The sequence below is a fragment of the Sciurus carolinensis genome, chromosome 13, assembly GCF_902686445.1.
Source record: "Sciurus carolinensis chromosome 13, mSciCar1.2, whole genome shotgun sequence".
NCBI lineage: Eukaryota > Metazoa > Chordata > Mammalia > Rodentia > Sciuridae > Sciurus > Sciurus carolinensis.
In genome coordinates this window covers 45,138,322-45,157,316 of record NC_062225.1, presented here as the reverse complement: position 1 = coordinate 45,157,316, position 18,995 = coordinate 45,138,322, and the positions used below count along the sequence as shown (strand labels likewise).

The 18,995-nt window shown below is 36.6% G+C and overlaps 2 protein-coding genes and 1 pseudogene across 4 annotated transcripts in view; 1 reads left to right on the top strand and 2 right to left on the bottom strand.

Moving 5' to 3' along the window:
* The window catches only part of Fancl (FA complementation group L), a 64,980-nt gene extending 63,129 nt beyond the window's left edge, over positions 1-1,851 (bottom strand). For all 3 annotated transcript variants that reach the window (XM_047523389.1, XM_047523387.1, XM_047523388.1), the window contains exon 1: positions 1,750-1,851. In XM_047523389.1, the coding sequence (XP_047379345.1) occupies positions 1,750-1,845 (96 nt within the window). In that variant the 5' untranslated portion in view covers positions 1,846-1,851. The remainder of the gene's footprint in view (positions 1-1,749) is intronic.
* The window catches only part of Vrk2 (VRK serine/threonine kinase 2), a 207,763-nt gene that overhangs the window by 168,136 nt on the left and 20,632 nt on the right, over positions 1-18,995 (top strand). Inside the window, exon 14 of the transcript XR_007104759.1 lies at positions 1,289-1,400. The gene's annotated coding sequence lies outside the window, so the exon portion shown is untranslated. The remainder of the gene's footprint in view (positions 1-1,288; positions 1,401-18,995) is intronic.
* On the bottom strand, positions 4,095-4,684 carry LOC124962879 (COMM domain-containing protein 1-like; annotated as a pseudogene).

Genomic DNA, 18,995 nt, shown 5'->3' with positions numbered 1-18,995 from the left:
TAAATGTACTGTAGTTATGTATGAATGTGTCCCTTTTTATGAAATGTATGCTTAAGTATTTAGGGATAACAGAAGAGTGTGTCTATGATTTAATTTCAAATGGTTCAGGAAAATAATGAGTATATATGCCCTCCCACATTCCACACTCAGAATAAATCAAATGTGGCAAATGTAAACTGATGAGTTTTAGTATATATACTGAAATTCTTTGGTCACCCTTGCTACTTCTCTATAAATTTGAAATATGCAGAAAACATTTTTAGACAATGTTTAGATTAAGATTTAAACAAGCTGCTTAAACTGGGAACTGTGGCCCACGCCTGTAACCCCAGCTATTCAGAAGACTAAGGCAAAAAGATTGTACGTTCAAGACCAGCTTAGGCAACTTAGCAAGAGTGTTTCAAAATAAAATTTAAGAAGGGCTGGGGAATGTAGCTCAGTGGTAAAGTGCCTGTCTAGCATGCAGCAGACCCGGGGTTCAATCCTCAGTAGTCCTATGTAAATAAATATGAAAGCTATTTAAAGAAGGTACAAATTAGAATTGTAACTTTGAGCAAAGGTCATTTAAAAATTCATCCAATTCTGATGGCTGCAACTTTTCTAAAGGACTTCAGCAGATACAGACACAAAGTACTTCCTTCAAAAACTGCCTAAAACTAGGTACAAAGCAATTCCTAAAAAAGAAAAAAAAAGTAACTTAGTAATACTATTTCAACTTTTCTAAACGCAGTATGAAAGCAAGTAGTTTGTTTTTTTTTTTTTTTTTTAAACTAGGTAATTCAACATTTGAGGAAGGAAAGGTAGATTTTCTTCCACATGTAATAATGAATTTTAACCTCTACATTCTGTGATGGTCACATGAAATTGAAAGCAAATATCATCTTTCACTAATCAGAGAGCATTCTGATTAATTTCATTTTCTGAAACTCTTAGGGGCAATTTTCATTTAGCAAGTGAATTTGAAAATGCATTCCATATTTTTGAGAGAGATGTTTTGAAAACATTTCAAAATATATGGTAATTGCTAAGATATCACCATTATCCTTAAACAGCAGGTATGCTGAGCGGTGAGGGGGACAGGACTGTGTCATGTTCAGAGAGGAAAAAGTCCATACTCAAAATCCTAAACTAGGGTTATCTTCCTACAACATGAAAGGGAAATATCCGGGATTGAAATCAGCCTGCGTTTAAGAGAAGTTAATGCGATTGTGGACAAGTTTTTCAACCTCTCCAGTTTCCCCTGCCTTGATTTCCTCGATTATAAAATCCGAATATTTTTCTGCCACAGGACTGACTGAGGCTTGAGATATTGTACCTAGAAAACGCTCTGCAAACTTCAAGACCGTGCACGTGTTACTGGGTGTAATGAACTCCCTAAGAGAATGCTGCAATCAGTAAAGGTAATTAATTCCGCTGTTAAGATTTCCTAAATCTCGCAGCTAGAAGTGGGCAGGTACCCCGGACTCCGCAGAGGGCCAAACTGAGGTTTTCCTCCCAAACACAATTAGCTGGGGCTTGCTGGTGACCTGCACTGGACCGAGGGGCAACGCCGGCTGGCGAAGGGCGGCAGTAAGGGCCCGGCTCCCCGAAGCCGCTGTCCCCCCCAGCCTCGGCGTCTCGGAGCCGCCCCCGCCGCCCCTCAGCATCCCCACCAGTCCGGGTCGCTAACCTCCGCCCGTCGCGGACTCCCCGGGCGGGCGCGCCACTCGCGAGACTCTTTTAGCGAGAGTGCAACAACTGGGCGAGTACCTGAGCAGAAATGAATCCCTCATACACAGTTTTCGCCCGGTTCTGGGGCAGAAGCAGCGGGAACTGGCGCAACAGGTTCGCCTCCCTTCCCTCCATGGCGCACGGGCCGCAAAGCCGCGCATGCGCAGACCTGCGGGCGCCCGCTGGCCGCGGGCCCGACCGCCCGCTTGGCGGGAAGAGCCGCGTCTTCTCCCGCGGAAGTGAGCGTCCCGGTCGTTGGGCCCATCTGATCGCCTGGAATTACACTCTCAGGTCAGCAGGTCTGACCGGTGGGGATTCTCCCAGTCTTGATCGTTCCAAGAAGCCTTTTGGTGATTTTATTTGCTTTTATTGAAAGACTGCTACAACTTCGGGATTGCATTTCCTCCAGTATTGATGGATCTTACCGCCTGCCTGTCGTATCACGCATACACTCACCTTCTTCGCTGTTGTTCTTACTCAAGAGCGTCGCTTTATGCCCTCAGCATGCACTATCACTTCTTTTGTATATAATAATATAATACATTGTAAAACAGTCAATATGTCCTATACATTGTAGTACACTTTTATGCTTTACCATTTTTAATCAGATATTATATTTGAGAGACATATAAATTGATGGAAATTCGAGTCAACCCCCATCCAACTCAGTTTTGGTATACTACAATCGCAAATACATAAGGTAAAAAACATGAAGAAGTTTGCTGGTGGATTTAATGAACTTAATTTTTCTCTGACAGCCCTTCCTATGCATTTTCTTCTAACTCGGGAACGGGATCTATTCCTTTCTACTAAGGGCTGATTAAATAAGAAACTTATTAATATTGGCCATATGGTTATTTGACATTCCAATTAGTAGTCAATGCATATCATTTTTGAGCCCTACTGTTTGCCAGACATCATTGTAATATGTCAAAGTTTGTGCAAAGATAAAGTATTCCCCTTCCATCTTTATTGCCCTGAAATGAAATTAGACTTTTGAAGATTCTTTTTCATTTTCAGTACTTCAACCCTTGCCACCACCAGGCTTCCCAGACGGAAATTGTACCCTTCCTTCAACATCATTTTTAAATGCTACCTCTTTTTGGAACTCTTTCTTATCTTCTGAAAAGTATTGCTCTTTATGTGGTTTCTTCCTTTATCCCTGATGGTCATATTTCTTGGATTACAGACTTTACCAAATAACAAATGCTCATTTACAAATTCAACTACCACTAAGAGTCAACTACCACTAAGAAGATGTTTTCTTCAAGAACTAACATGATATCTAGTAAATTTTCTGGATCTCTAAGTCTAATAAGTTAATTATAAAGGATCAGAGGCAAAAAGCCAACTCTTTTTGGCGATTTACTACATGAAACAAGGTTATACCCTATCCAAGTAGCAGAGAGTGAGATGAAAAGTTACACTATACACTAAAATCTTGAATTTGACTTTTCTCCTAGGTTTCCAAGTCTTTGTAATTGTGATAAATTTCTGTTGTCTATAAGTACCCCAGTACTTTTTCTTACAACAGCCTGAATAGACTAAAACAGCAAATGGCAAATAGCATTTAACATTTCATAAATACTTAATGAGCACCTACAATGCACTAGAAAATGAACTATACGAAGACTTACAAATTCAATAATTCAACCATCATCCTTAGGTTTTCCATATCAAAAAGTGGATACAGAAGTGGTGGATACTCACTACCATCATCAATTCATACATGGCATGCTGGCAATGTTGTTTACAAGAAACCCCATAAAAGTCAACTACAGAGAATACTCAATATATTTAAGGATCAGAAAGCCAAGGAACTACTGTTATCATCAACAGCATGATTTCAATTTTGAAATCTCTGACAAATTATATGAAAATCCTCACCAAATTTCAAGCTCTTCTAGGAACCTAGGCATGATTTCTTTAATACACTATGCCACAAAAAATAGTATCATTTAAATGCCATTACCTTTGGGAAAGCTATATTACATCATGGAAAAATTTCAAAACATTTTGATAAATGAAAAACACAAGTTCCTTCATGGTTTGTTTACTATTATAACATTTATATTAACATAAGAAAACATACTATGTTGCTAGTAGTGGTTACATTTGGGGAGGGAAATAAGGGACAAAGAATAAGCATAATAGATGATACTTTCATCTTTTATATTTAATTTTCTTAATGTGAGCATTTGATACCAATGGGGAAACAATATAAAAGAAGGAGGAGGAGGAGGAGGAAAAAAGAGAAAAGAGAAGGAAAGAAAAAGAGAAGAGAAGAGAAGAGAAGAGAATGGAACAGCAGGTCAGTGGAGAGAAACTGTGAAAACTTTTGTTTTCACAACTCCCAAGTCTTTCTTAGATCATCTTCAGTTAGTCTAGTCGAGTCTTATACTTTCTTCTACCTTGGAGAGCTTCTTCAGGATTTGATTGATCTTGACCTCATCAAATCCCAAACACAGAAATTCAGATCCCTGTATGGTTTTCCTGAATTCCAGCTCTATATATCAACAAGGGTATATATTTGAGATGAGGGCCTTATTGAGGTATGCCATTACCTCTCCATCTCAGGCCCCAAAGTCCATTGTCCCAACAGCTCTAGTTCAATAAGCTCTCTTCGATTTCTGTCTTGTGGCTCTTTCAGAATTTAAAAACTGTCAGATGTGCTCCCACCTTACTTTTGGGTTTCAGCAAGCAAGAATGCCTCCAACTAGAGGTACTTTGGATTAAGCAGAGGGGAGTGAAGGGAGAGGAGGGGATATGGGGGTAGGAAGAGTAGTAAAATGAATCAGACATTATTACCCTATGTACATACATGATTACACAACCACTGTGATTTTATACCATGTACAAAAAGAATGAGAATTTATACTCCATTTATGTATGTGTCAAATTACATTCTACTGACTTGTATAATTAATTAGAACAAATAAAAGAAAAAGAATGCCTCCAGCTAATTGAAATTCATGTTTGCATTTGCAATACACTTAAGAACCCTAGCATCTTCAGAAAAGGGCCGAACTCCTCCAGGGAACCATCTAGATAGAGTTGGCTCCACAACAGCTCCATGATGCCCAGGGTACATGTGGTAAATGTTTTGGACCAGCGTGCTCAGCAGTCAACTCAGGTTTGCAGTCCTCGAACTTGCCCAAGAAGCTTTTTTTGCAAAGGCCCTGCACCTGTCTATGGTTGAGTACTACCTATTTTAATTTTTTAAAGGAAAATGATTAGTGTTAAAAGGGTTTTTTCAAGATGGATTTTAATTGCACAGGGGTACTAAAATTAATTTGCATTTTGTTGCTTAACTGAAGTGAATATGACCTATATAAACACTAAAGAATAGAAATCAGATGAATTGGTAATATTTATAGGAAGTAATAAAAATCAGTTTACATTTTGGAAACATTTATACAATAAAGAAATATGCTATGAATACAGTGAGAAAGCAAAAAAATTATATTTTTCATTCTAAAATGTCCTTTAGCAATGAAAAATAAAGATTTTGTCGGGGCCTATGCCATTCCTTTACAGAATCCTTTGTTGATAGACACAGAATTTACTAAAAAATAATTTGCTATTTAATGTTACTTGTTGTGGGAAGCCATCCTTATTTAGTAGAATCAGACTAGGTTGAGCCATAGGATGCAGATACCTGGCTTCTAGGAACTGCTGAGAAGCATGTGGCTCTGTGTAGGAGTGGTTCCCTGTCTCTTTCTAGAATTTTCCCCCTTAAGGGAATGGCTCCCCTAACTCCACCCTATCCTGTCCATCACAGAAGAAGCTCCTCCTTGCCCTCTTTACTTGTATATTATAAATAAAAGAGAGTTGGGTGAATTGTTGTTGTAAGAGACCAGACCTGGTATGGCCACACCCATCATGCCCCCTTTCATTTAAAAAGAATATTGGCTCTTGTGTTTATTGAATAGGTAAGTATTTTGGGTAACAGAAAGACTGAACATTATCCTCTGGCAGTTAACCCTTTTCTCATCCACACGGGACGTGGCAGTGAGGACTCCCACAACTTGTTTCTATCAAGTAACAAATTGTCTGTTATATGAAAATATCTGATTTTATAAATTTTTGCCAAATAGTTAAATTAACGAGAGTGAATTAAATTTTGTTCCAGAATTCAAAAGTGATTTTATACAATCATAGATTTTAAAATAACAAAAAAGTTTCAATCGTCTTTATAAAAAATTAGCAAGACTGTCTTATTTTTAAAATCTTACATATAAAAAGTCAATATTAGCAATTCTGTGGAGAAACAGATATAATCATACATTGCCAATAGCTGTGTGTAACTGGCAAAAATCCTTTTAAGAAGCAACCTACTTATAAGCATAAAATATAAAAGTGGTGTTTTTTTGTTTGTTTGTTGTTTTGCTGCTTGTTTGTATACTTCCATAAATACACTTATGGAAGTATATCACATAAGTGCAAAACTCTTTATAGAAATAGTAAACAGCCAAATGTTCAATAAGCTAGAAATGGTTAAGTTATAGTAACATGATTGAATGTCTAAAAGTCATTTAAATTGTATGCATGTTTACAGTAGTGATCCATAGAAATATACACATGAAATATGATTTATGAAAAGAGAAAAACAACGTCAAGATGAAGAGAAGAATATATAATTAGTTAACATTTTTAAAATAAAGGATCTTTCAAGCTGGATTTGGAGCTCAGTGTTAGAGCAGTTGCCTTGAATGTGTGATGTACTGGATTTGATCCTCAGCACCACATTAAAAAATGAAGATATTGTGTCTATCTACAACTAAAAAAATTTTTTTTAAATAAAGGGTCTTAGTGGGGGGAAGGAAAAATAACAGAATGAGACAAACATCATTACTCTATGTTCGTGTATGATTGTGCAAATGGTGCAACTCTACTTTGTGTACAACCAGAGAAACAAAAGTTGCACCCCATTTTTGTACAATGAATCAAAATTTTTAAAAAAGTAAAGCAGAAAAAAATAAAGGGTCTTTCTCTTTTCTATATAAAACAAATTACCTAATGATACTATAAATTTTTTTAAAAATAAAGCATTGGCAAAGATTCTTAGAAATATAAATGCTGTCATTGTTTGAAATCATCTACTGAGGTGGAGGAAGCACTTGTGAAAGTAGAGTGAGATGCTTGACATTTTTTTCTAAACATATGTTAAGAGTTTATTGCACACCAGTAAGTATATATCAAACTCACTCTCTCTAACGACAGACAATATGAAATTTGAGGATACTAAACATTCTTATTTTTGAAACTTTTGGCCTAATTTGTACACTACAATTCTATAAATTTTGATCGACATATACATTCAATTGTAATTTTGGTAGATATCACTATAGGTTACCCTCTTGAGAAGTTGTACCAGTTCACTTTGGCACAGTAATTTATGAGTACCTGCCTTTCTATAGCCTTACAATTCAGATGTGTCATCAAACTCTTTGATTTTTGCCAGTCTGTAGGTGAAAGTAGAATTGCATTATATTTAAAAGTTTATTTATCTTATGTTGGTGAAGCTGAAGCTATTTTCATTTGTTTAATATCCACTTGTATTTCCTTTTCTATAACTATCCATACTTTTATTTTGTCTTGACTTTTCTGTTGTTTCAGATTAGTCTTCTTATGTATACTTGACCTTGCATAAATCACTTAATTATCTTTAAAATCCTTTGCAATTCTAAAATTACATTTGTGATAATAAACTAAAAAACAATAATTACAACTAAATATTTATTATCCAAATGAAAATTTGGAAACACTTACTTTGAAATTCTTATTCACATTATCAGTTGCTCTGCTTAAAAATGTTGTGTTTCTAAAATTTAAGTAGAATGCCAACATTGGATATTACAATTTTGTCAACAATAGAGAAGATAGGTTGATCTTGTACCTTTTCAGCTGGACAGTAAATGCTTTCAAGAAATGATGCTGTGACGTTATGAAAAAATAGTGCCACAGGAGATGAATTTGGTGTTCACTGTGGAGTGAGCAGCAATGCAGAGTTGAGGCAAAACATCTTTACATAAAATTTTACAATTTTGTTTGATGAAATGAGAGTTCCTAAAATCTTTAAGATGCTCAAATTCAAATGATGTACACGAAAAACATACAAATCCAGATGTAGATAATCTGTAGGTACCTATCATTCAGAAATGATTATATATTATCATTTCAAAATTCAAAGTAATTTTAAATGCATGCACATCTATATAGTTATTTCAAAATAACAAAAACATTTTAAATAACTATTGGAAATTAGCAGGAGTTTGAAAATATTCTTCAAAATCTTGAGTGTTTTAAATTTTTTTATAAAATGGATATACTTTTCAAATACTTTATCTGAGGAGGATTAATTTAAATCTCATTTTCCTTTAAAGCCTAAAAAAAGCACAAAAGAAAAGATTTTAGGGAAGGAAAAAGACATAAAGGAAAATATATCATATTACAAATGTGACTGGTCAAAGTTTTACTGTTGGAACTCCTTCTGAAAACCTGATTGACAAAGATAAAATATGAAAATACATAAGTAGCATTATTTAGTCTGGTGAATAAATACAACACCTAGGAATATATATTACTATAAATATGTGTAATCTATACAAATCTATACAAACATAGTAAAGAAGTGATTTTAGTTCATATAAATTATAATAATGTAGAAGTTACTGTCTACATTTTAAATTTGTTCAGTTTTCTGAATGTGACATCTTAGTGTGCACAGTTTGGTAGAAGGCACAACTTTTTATTCTTTTCTTCTACTATCCTGAGTCTCAAAAAACAATGTATATTCAGAATGTGAAAATTTAAGAACCCCATTGGATAAACAAATGAATTCACCCAACAAGGATAATGCCCCATATGCAATCCCCTCCCAAGAATAGTCTTAGTTTTTGCTTAATTTTCAGCTAATCTAATTTTATCCAAATGTAATTTCATGTACCGTAGAGAATATATTGAGCTCAAACCTATAATTCTTAGGCATCCTAAATGTAGCAACACTCATGTCAGATGTGATTATGGATAATAAGGGACAAAGAAGAATCCTGGAGAGAGACATGAAGAGGCAGGGACAACAGAGAATAACAGACTTCTGATGAGCACACTCAGTTTTGAATCAAGAAACATTTCTGCTACCAGAAAGGGGTTCTTTCCAGTCCTTACTCTTCCAGTTTCATAATTGTTATGAACCAGTAATTGTTCCATATTTCCTACTCTTCACTTTTCCAAATGGCTAAGTATTAGATATGGAAAATGAAAAGGACCCCAAACAGTGAGGCCTGAGAAAAGGGAATGAAAAAGAAAAGTCACACATTAATAGCTTTCTCAGTACATTCTTTCCCAATGACAGAACAATCCCTAGAAAGGAAGCCAAAGCATTGATCCTTTCCCAAATAAATCCTTTCCCAGTGACAGTACAATGAGTCCCTGAAGGAAAAGAGATAAACACTGAATTCTGACCCCAGACTCTCCATTCTTCTCCAGATAAAAATATTGCCCAATAAGAACAAATTCTCAAATTCTCACAAACCGGTTTCCTGAGTGCCCAAACCCATATGCTCACTAGATTACCCCTCAAAAATAACCCATATAAACCCAGTCCCTTTCTTCATTCAGTGGCTCATTTTCCACCAGGAAAGTGGGTCCAGGGACACCATTTCATCCCTTCACCCCCTGTTCCTGTGTGAAACTTTGTTCCTGAATAAATAGCTGAGCTGATTCATGAAATTTGCATCTGTCCCAGTTTTTTGTTTTTTTTTTTTTTTTGTGCTAACAGCATATTGGATTTATCCTATCCCTCCCCCACCATTGGATTTTGTATGTTTGGTTGTGTGTGCAGAGATAGGGAATGGTGGCAGTGTTATGATTTAGATATGAGGTGTCCCCCAAAATCTCATGTGGGAATCAATGCTAGAAAGTTTAGAGGTGAAATTATTGGGCTAGGAGAGCCTTAACCTAATTGACACATTAATAAACTGATGGAGATTAACTGGGTGGTAACTATAGGCAAATAGGGTGTGATTGGAAGAGGTAGATCATTGGGGGCATACCTTTTGGGTATATATTGTGTTCCTGGAGCGTGGAGCTGTCTCTCTCTGCTTCCTAGTAGCAATGTCCTTTGCTGCTTTCCTCTGCCACACCCTTCCATCATGATGTTCTGCCTCACCTCAGGCACAGAGCCATGGAGTTGGCCATCTGTGAATTGAGATCTCTGAAACCATGAGACTCAACTAAACTTTTCCTCCCCTAAAATTGCTCCTATCTGGTCTTTTGGTTGCATCAGGGGAAAAGCTGATGGAAACAGGTAGGGACCAGAGGAATTTAAATTCAGATTCTAACAGAGAACTCATGCCTCCCTGGAAGATTCTGAAATTGGAGAAGAATAAAAGTGATATCAGGCTATGTTGTCACCTTAGGAAGAAGAGCATGCCTTACATGTGGGAAGAAGGATATTTAGTGGAGAAAAGTAAGCTAGAGAAGAGATTGCTTTTCACATATCAAACTTATTTTCTCTTTTCTCTGTGCTGACAACTAAACCACACTTCAGTCTTTTTTGCAGTTTGTTGTGGCCAAGTGACTGAGTTGTAGCCAATGCTATGTGGGTGGCTCTTATAACTTTCTACACTTAATTCAACATTTTCTTTTCTTGCCCATTAGCTTGAATCAAAGGATTCTGAGGCCCTCAGGGATGATAAAGGCACGAGATGGAATGAAGCTATGTCTTCCAATTGAATTGATATGAGGGAGAAATAACTTTTTATATTAGGGCAGTGAAATCACGGGTTCATTTGTTACACTACCATTTAGTGTGCATTACTGTAAAACAGTGGGTATCAAATTGCTATGGTATTTAGATTCCACTTGAACTTTTAAAAGTAAAGTAATAGCCTGATTGTAAAAAGTCAGATATTTATAACATGCCCAACATATATCCTTTGGAACTATTTAAACTCAATGAAAATTTTAGATGGCAACAGAAATATGTGCAATTTAAGAATTTAATCTGGGAACATATGACTGAAAATGTTTAAAGAGAATTCTCTGAGGCACCACAGTTATTCTTTGGTTTAGTCCTATGATAAAACCCAGGTAATACTGTCCAGACTAAGAATCCACACTCCAACAGATCCGAGGAAGCCAAAACAATTACAAATCACTATTATTTTAAATACTTTTTTAGTTGTCAATAGACCTTTAATTAATTTATTTATTTATTTTTATGTGGTGCTGAGGATCAAACCCAGGGCCTCGCACATGCCAGGCAAGTGCTCTACCACTGAGCCACCACCCCAGTCCAACAAATCACTATTTATTAATTTTTTTCCTGTACAACTTGTTTGAAAACACTTCATTAGACCCATTATACTTATGAGTAATAAAATTGAATAACATTGAATTTAAGAATACTTGGTACTACAGATGAGTAACATGTTCTTACCAAGTTTCAGTAATATTTACTACCCACAAGTTTGCTCTTAACTTTTTTTTTAATCTCTTATTTCCAAAGTGAATAATTTTGAAGACTTACAAATCTCAGGAGGAAGAAAAATATTGTTAAAAAGTAAAAAAGAAAACATTTTAAGAAAGAAAATTTTTTTTCTTTTTTTTTATTGTAAACAAATGGGATACATGTTGTTTCTCTGTTTGTACATAGAGTAAAGGCATACCATTTGTGTAATCATAAATTTACACAGGGTGATGTTGGTTGATTCATTCTGTTATTTTTCCCCTTCCCCCCAACCCTCCCATCCCTCTTTTCCCTCTATACAGTCCTTCCTTCCTCCATTCTTGCCCCCCTCCCTAACCCTCACTCTAACCCTAAAACTAACTCCTCCCATGCCCCATTATGTATCATCATCCATTTATCAGCGAGATCATTCTTCCTTGGGTTTTTTGAGATTGGCTTATCTCACTTAGCATGATATTCTCCAATTTCGTCCATTTGCCTGCAAATGCCATAATTTTATCATTCTTTATGGCTGAGTAATATTCCATTGTATATATATGCCACAGTTTCTTTATCCATTCATCAACTGAAGGGCATCTAGGTTGGTTCCACAATCTGGCTATGGTGAATTGAGCAGCAATGAACATTGATGTGGCTGTATCTCTGTAGTATGCTGATTATAAGTCCTTTGGCTATAGGCCAAGGAGTGGGATAGCTGGGTCAAATGGTAGTTCCATTCCAAGTTTTCTAAGGAATCTCCATACTGCCTTCCAGAGTGGCTGCACTAATTTGCAACCCCACCAGCAATGTATGAGTGTACCTTTTTCCCCACATCCTCGCCAACACCTATTGTTGCTTGTATTCTTGATAATTGCCATTCTGGTTGGGGTGAGATGGAATCTTAGGGTGGTTTTGATTTGCATTTCTCTTATTACTAGAGATGTTGAACATTTTTCCATATGTTTGTTGATTGCTTGTACATCTTCTTCTGTGAAGTGTCTGTTCATTTCCTTAGCCCATTTGTTGGTTGGATTATTTGTATTCTTGGTGTAGAGTTTTTTGAGTTTTTTATAGATTCTGCAGATTAGTGCTCTATCTTAAGTATGATTGGCAAAGATTTTCTCCCACTCTGTAGGCTCTTTCTTTGCATTGCTGATAGTTTCCATTGCTGAGAGAAAGCTTTTTAGTTTGAATCTATACCAGTTGTTGATTCTTGCTTTTATTTCTTGTGCTATGGGAGTCCTGTTGAGAAAGTCTGGTCCTAAGCCGATATGTTGAAGATCTGGACCTACTTTTTCTTCTATAAAATGCAGGGTCTCTGGTCTGATTCCGAGGTCCTTAATCCATTTTGAGTTTAGTTTTGTGCACGGTGAGAGATATGGGTTTAGTTTCATTCTGTTGCATATGGATTTCCAATTTTCCCAGCACCATTTGTTGAAGAGGCTATCTTTTCTCCATTGCATATTTTTGGCCCCTTTGTCTAGTATGAGAAAATTCTATTTATTTGGGTTTGTGTCTGTGTCCTCTATTCTGTACCATTGATCTACCTGTCTATTTTGGTACCAATACCATGCCATTTTTGTTACTATTGCTTTGTAGTACAGTTGAAGTTCAGGTATTGCAATACCCCCTGCTTCATTTTTCCTGCGAAGGATTGCTTTAGCAATTCTGGGTTTCTTATTCTTCCAGATGAATTTCATGATTGCTTGTTCTACTTCTGTAAGGTACATCGTTGGGATTTTAATTGGAATTGCATTGAATCTGTATAGCACTTTTGGTAGTATGGCCATTTTGACAATATTAATTCTGCCTATCCAGGAACATGGGAGATCTTTCCATCTTCTAAGGTGTTCTTTAATTTCTTTCTTTAGTGTTCTGTATTTCTCATTGTAGAGGTCTTTCACCTCTTTTGTGAGAATGATTCCCAAGTATTTTATTTTTTTTGAGGCTATTGTGAATGGGGTAGTTTTCCTAACTTCTCTTTCTGAAGATTCATCACTTATGTATAAAAATGCATTAGATTTATCTGCATTGATCTTATATCCTGCTACTTTACTAAATTCATTTATGAGTTCTAAGAGTTTTCTGGTGGAATTTCCTGGTTCCTCTAGTATATAATCATATCATCAGAAAATAGGGATAGTTTGAGTTCTTCTTTTCCAATTCGTATCCCTTTAATTTCTTTGGTCTGTCTAATTGCTCTGGCTAGAGTTTCAAGGACAATATTGAATAGGAGTTGTGAGAGAGGGCATCCCTGCCTTGTTCCAGATTTTAGGGGGAATGCATTCAGTTTTTCACCATTAAGAATGATATTAGCCATGGGCTTAGCATAGATAGCCTTTACAATGTTAAGGAATGTTCCCACTATCCCTATTTTTTCTAGTGTTTTGAGCATGAAGGGGTGCTGTATTTTATCAAATGCTTTTTCTGCATCTATTGAAATAATCATGTGATTCTTGACTTTAAGTCTGTTGATGTGGTGAATTACATTTATTGATTTCCTGATGTTGAACCAACCTTGCATCCCTGGGATAAAACCCACATGATCATGGTGCACTATCTTTTTAATAATATGTTTTTGTATGCGATTTGCTAAAATTTTGTTGAGAATTTTTGCGTCGATGTTCATTAAGGATATTGGTCTAAAATTTTCTTTCCTCGATGTGTCTCTGTCTGGTTTAGGTTATCAGGGTGATATTGGCTTCGTAGAATGAGTTTGGGAGGGTTCCCTCCTCTTCTATTTCATGGAATACTTTGAAAAGTATTGGAATGAGCTCTTCTTTAAAGGTTTTGTAGAACTCGGCTGAGAAACCATCAGGTCCTGGACTTTTCTTTGTTGGTAGGCTTTTGATGACTTCTTCTATTTCATTACTTGAAATTGGTCTATTTAAATTGTGTACGTCCTCCTCGTTCAGTTTAGCTAATTCATATGTCTCTAGAAACCTGTTGATGTCTTCGAAATTTTCTATTTTGTTGGAGTATAGATTTTCAAAATAGCTTCTAATTATGTTTTGTATTTCAGTCGTGTCTGTTGTGATATTTCCTTGTTCATTCTGAATTTTAGTGATTTGGGTTTTCTCTGGTCTTCTCTTTGTTAGTGTGGATAAAGGTTTATCAATTTTGTTTATTTTTTCGAAGAACCAACTATTTATTTTGTCAATTTTTTGTATTGTTTCTTTTGTTTCCATTTCATTTATTTCCACTCTGAGTTTAACTATTTCCTGTCTTCTACTACTTTTGGTGTTGGTCTGTTCTTCTTTTTCTAGGGCTTTGAGCTGTAGTGTTAGTTTGTTTATTTGTTGAGTTTTGCTTCTTTTATTGAATGCGCTCCATGAAATAAATTTTCCTCTAAGTACTGCTTTCATAGTGTCCCAGAGATTTTGATATGATGTTTCTTTGTTCTCATTTACCTCTAAGAATTTTTTAATTTCCTTCCTAATATCTTCTGTTATCCATTCATCATATAATAGCATATTGTTTAATCTCCAGGTGTTGGAGTAATTTCTGTTTTTTACTCTTTCATTTATTTCTAGTTTCAATCCATTATGATCTGATAAAATACAAGGAAGTGTCTCTATCTTGTATTTGCTAACATTAGCTTTGTGGCATAATATATGGTCTATTTTAGAGAAGGATCCATGTGCTGCTGAGAAGAAAGTGTATTCACTCTTCGTTGGATGGTATATTCTATAAATGTCTGTTAAGTCTAAATTATTGATTGTGTTATTGAGATCTATGGTTTCTTTGTTCAATTTTTGTTTGGAAGATCTGTCCAGTGGTGAGAGAGGCGTGTTAAAATCACCTAGTATTATTGTATTGTGGTCTATTTGGTTTCTGAGATTGAGAAGGATTTGTTTGACATACATGGGTGAGCCACTGTTTGGGGCATAGTTATTTATGATTGTTATGTCTTGCTGATTTATGGTTCCCTTAAGCAGTATGAAATGTCCTTCTTTATCCCTTTTGATTAACTTTGGCTTGAAGTCCACTTTATCTGAAATGAAGATGGATACCCCAGCTTTTTTGCTGGGTCCATGTGCATGGTAAGTTTTTTCCCATCCTTTCACCTTTAGTCTTTGGGTATCTCTTTCTAAGAGATGAGTCTCTTGCAGGCAACATATTGTTGGATCTTTCTTTTTTATCCAATCTGCCAGTCTGTGTCTTTTGATTGATGAATTCAGGCCATTAATATTCAGGGTTATTATTGAGATATGATTTGTATTCCCAGTCATTTGACTCATTTTATTTGTTTATTTTTGACACGACTTGGTTCCTCTTTATTTGAGAGTTCCTTTAGGATATCTCCTTCCTTTGCTGATTTGCTTCTTTGTTTTTCATCTCTTCTTCATGGAATATTTTGCTGAGAATGTTCTGTAATGCTGGCTTTCTTTTTGTATATTCTTTTAGCTTTTGTTTATCATGGAAGGATTTTATTTCGTCGTCAAATCTGAAGGTAAGTTTTGCTGGGTATAAGATTCTTGGTTGGCATCCATTTTCTTTTAGGGCTTGAAAAATGTTATTCCAGGCCCTTCTAGCTTTTAAGGTCTGTATTGAAAAATCTGCTGATATCTGTATTGGTTTCCCCCTGAATTAATTTGGTTCTTTTCTCTCACAGCCTTTAAAATTCTGTCTTTATTTTGTATGTTAGGTATTTTCATTATAATGTGCCTTGGTGTGGGTCTGTTGTAATTTTGTGTATTTGGAGTCCTATAAGCCTCTTGAACTTGATTTTCCATTTCATTCTTCAGATTTGGGAAATTTTCTGAAATTATCTCATTGAATAGGTTGTTCATTCCTTTGGTTTGTTTCTCTAAGCCTTCCTCAATCCCAATAATTCTCAAATTTGTCCTTTTCATGATATCCCATAGTTCTTGGAGATTCTGTTCATGATTTCTTACCATCTTCTCTGTTTGTTCGACTTGTTTTCGAGGTTAAATATTTTGTCTTCAATATCTGAGGTTCTGTCTTCCAGGTGTTCTATCCTATTGGTTGTGCTTTCTATGGAGTTCCTAATTTGGTTTACTGTTTCCTTCATTTCAAGGATTTCTGTTTGGTTTTTTTTTTCAATACCTCTAACTCTTTATTGAAATGATCTTTTGCTTCCTGTATTTGCTCTTTTAACTGTCGATTGGTACTATCATTCAATGCCTGCATTTGCTCTTTCATTTCATCGTTTGCTTCCCTTATCATGTTGATTATGTATATTCTGAACTCCCTTTCTGACATTTCTTCTGCCATGCTGTCATTGGATTTTATTGATGTACCATCCAGATTTGTTTGAGGCATTTTCTTCCCTTGTTTTCTCATGTTGTTCAGGTATCAGTGGACTGCAGAGATGTTGCAGATTTCCTCTATTGACTTATAATGTCCCTGAAGATTGCTAGTGTATCCCCTCTAGATAGTGTATCTATCCTTCAGTAGCCTGAAGTCTTAGAGGAAGTTGATACTGTGGTGTTCCCCTAGGAAGCTGCTTCTCTAGGGGTGGTGGTCTTCAGGTGGGGTATATTCCCTGCTAGTGGGCAGAGGTGCCTCTACTTGTTGACCAGTGGTCATCCAAAGGGGAACTAGACTGCGGGCTGAGGCAAGGCCTGTTTGGGCCTGTGTCTCTGGTTTTACCATCCGTGTGGGAAAACCTCACCCGGCGGGGAAGACTCACCCGGTGGGGAGGTCTCGCTGGTCAGTTCCCCTCCTAGAGGTTCCCCTCAGTCCACAACTACCGCCTGGGCAGGGCAGCCTTCCCAGGCAACGTTCCCAGGAGCCTGGACCTACCTCCTGGGCCTGGGAGCCCTGCCCTTCGCAGACGAGTCTCCTTAGGTAGCCCCTCCTCAGAGAAGCTGCCCGCAGTCCTAGAACCTTCACTCCGCCGTTTTTTCGCTCCATTTTTTCGCTCTACTTCCCTGTCCGTGTTTACCGCTCCAGCGGGGGGAGGGGCGTCTCGCCGAGCAACTCTACTTCACAAGGTTCTCTGCGTTCTGGGGCTACCGCCCCATCCGGGACGCCTCCCCAATGGGAGAAACTCACCGGGCAGCTTTGAGTTGGTCCCAAGTCACTCACTATCTCCTCTTTTGAATCTTGAGTCCTGGAGCAACATGAAATGCAGCCGCCCTCTAGTCCGCCATCTTGAAAACCCGAGAAAGAAAATTTTTAAGCTTCTGAGGAAAATGTATTTTAAGCTGACTTTTTAAATATTTTATTTTATTTTATTTTATCTTATTTTGATTCTGATTCATTGTACACAAATGGAATACAACTATCTTTTCTCTGGTTGTACACGAAGTAGAGTCATGCTATTTGTGTATTCATACATGTACATAGAGTAACGATGTTTGTCTCATTATATTATATTTCCTTCCCCTGCCCCCTCTCCACTCCTCATTTCTATCTACACAATACATCCTTCTTCCCTTCTTCCCTTACCACCCCCTGCCCCCATTATGTATCATCAATGACTTATCAGAGAAATCATTTGGCCTTTGGTTTTTTGGGGATTGACTTATTTCACTTAGCATGATATTTTTCCAATTCCATCCATTTACCTGCAAATATCATAATTTTGTTCTTCCTTATGGCTGAATAATATTCCATTGTGTATATATACCACAGTTCCTTTATCCATTCACCTACTATAGGACATCTAGGTTGGTTGGACAATCAAGCTATTATGAATTGAACTGCTACAAACACTGATGTGCTGCATTACTGTAGTATGCTGATTTTAATTTCTTTGGGTATAGGCCACGGAGAGGGATAACTGGGTCAAAAGGTGGGTTCATTCTAAGTTTTCTAAAAAATTTCCATACTGCTTTCCAGAGTGACTGCACCAATTTTCAACCCCACCAGCAATGTATGAGTGTACCTTTTTCCCCACATCCTCACCAACACCTACTGTTGCTTATATTCTTGAAAATAGACATTCTAATTGGGGTGAGACGAAATCTTAGGGTAGTTTTGATTTACATTTCTTTTATTACTAGAGATGTTGAACTTTTTTTTTATATATCTGTTGCTTGCTTGTAGATCTTCTTCTGTGAAGTGTCTGCCCAGTTCCTTAGCCCATTTATTGATTGGGTTATTTGTATTCTTGGTGTAAAGTTTCTTGAGTTCTTTATTAATTCTGGAGATTAGTTCTCTATCTTGAAGTGTGTGTGGCAAAGATATTCTCCCTCTCTGTAGGCTCTCTCTTCACATTGTTGATTGTTTCCTTTGCTGAGGAAAAAAATTTTAGTTTAAATCTATCTCAATTATTGATCCCTGCTTTTATTTCTTGTGCATTGTGGGTCATGTTAAGGAAGTCTGGTCCTAAGTTGGTTTGATGAAGATTTGGCCCTACTTTTTCTTCTATTAGTTGCAGGGTCCCTGGTCTAATTCCTACGCCCTTGATCCTTTTTGAGTTGAGTTTTGTGCAGGGTAAGGGATAGAGGTTCAGTTTCATTTTATTATATATGGATTTCCAGTCTTACTAGCACCATTTGTTGAACAAGCTGTCTTTTCTCCATTCTGTTTTTTGGCACCTTTGTCTAGTATGAGATAACTATTTATGTGGGTTTGTCTTTGTGTCCTCTATTCTGTACCATTGGTCTACTTGTCTATTTTGGTGCCAATACCATGTTTTTTTGTTACTATTGCTCTATAATATAGTTGAAGGTCTGGTATTGTGATATCACCTGCTTCGCTTTCCTCCTAAGGATTGCTTTAGCTATTCTGGGTCTCCTATTCTTCCAATTGAATTTCATGACTGCTTTCTCTATTTTTATGAGGTACATCTTTGGGCTTTTAATTGGAATTGCATTGAATCTGTATAGTGCTATTGGTAGTATGGCCATTTTGACAT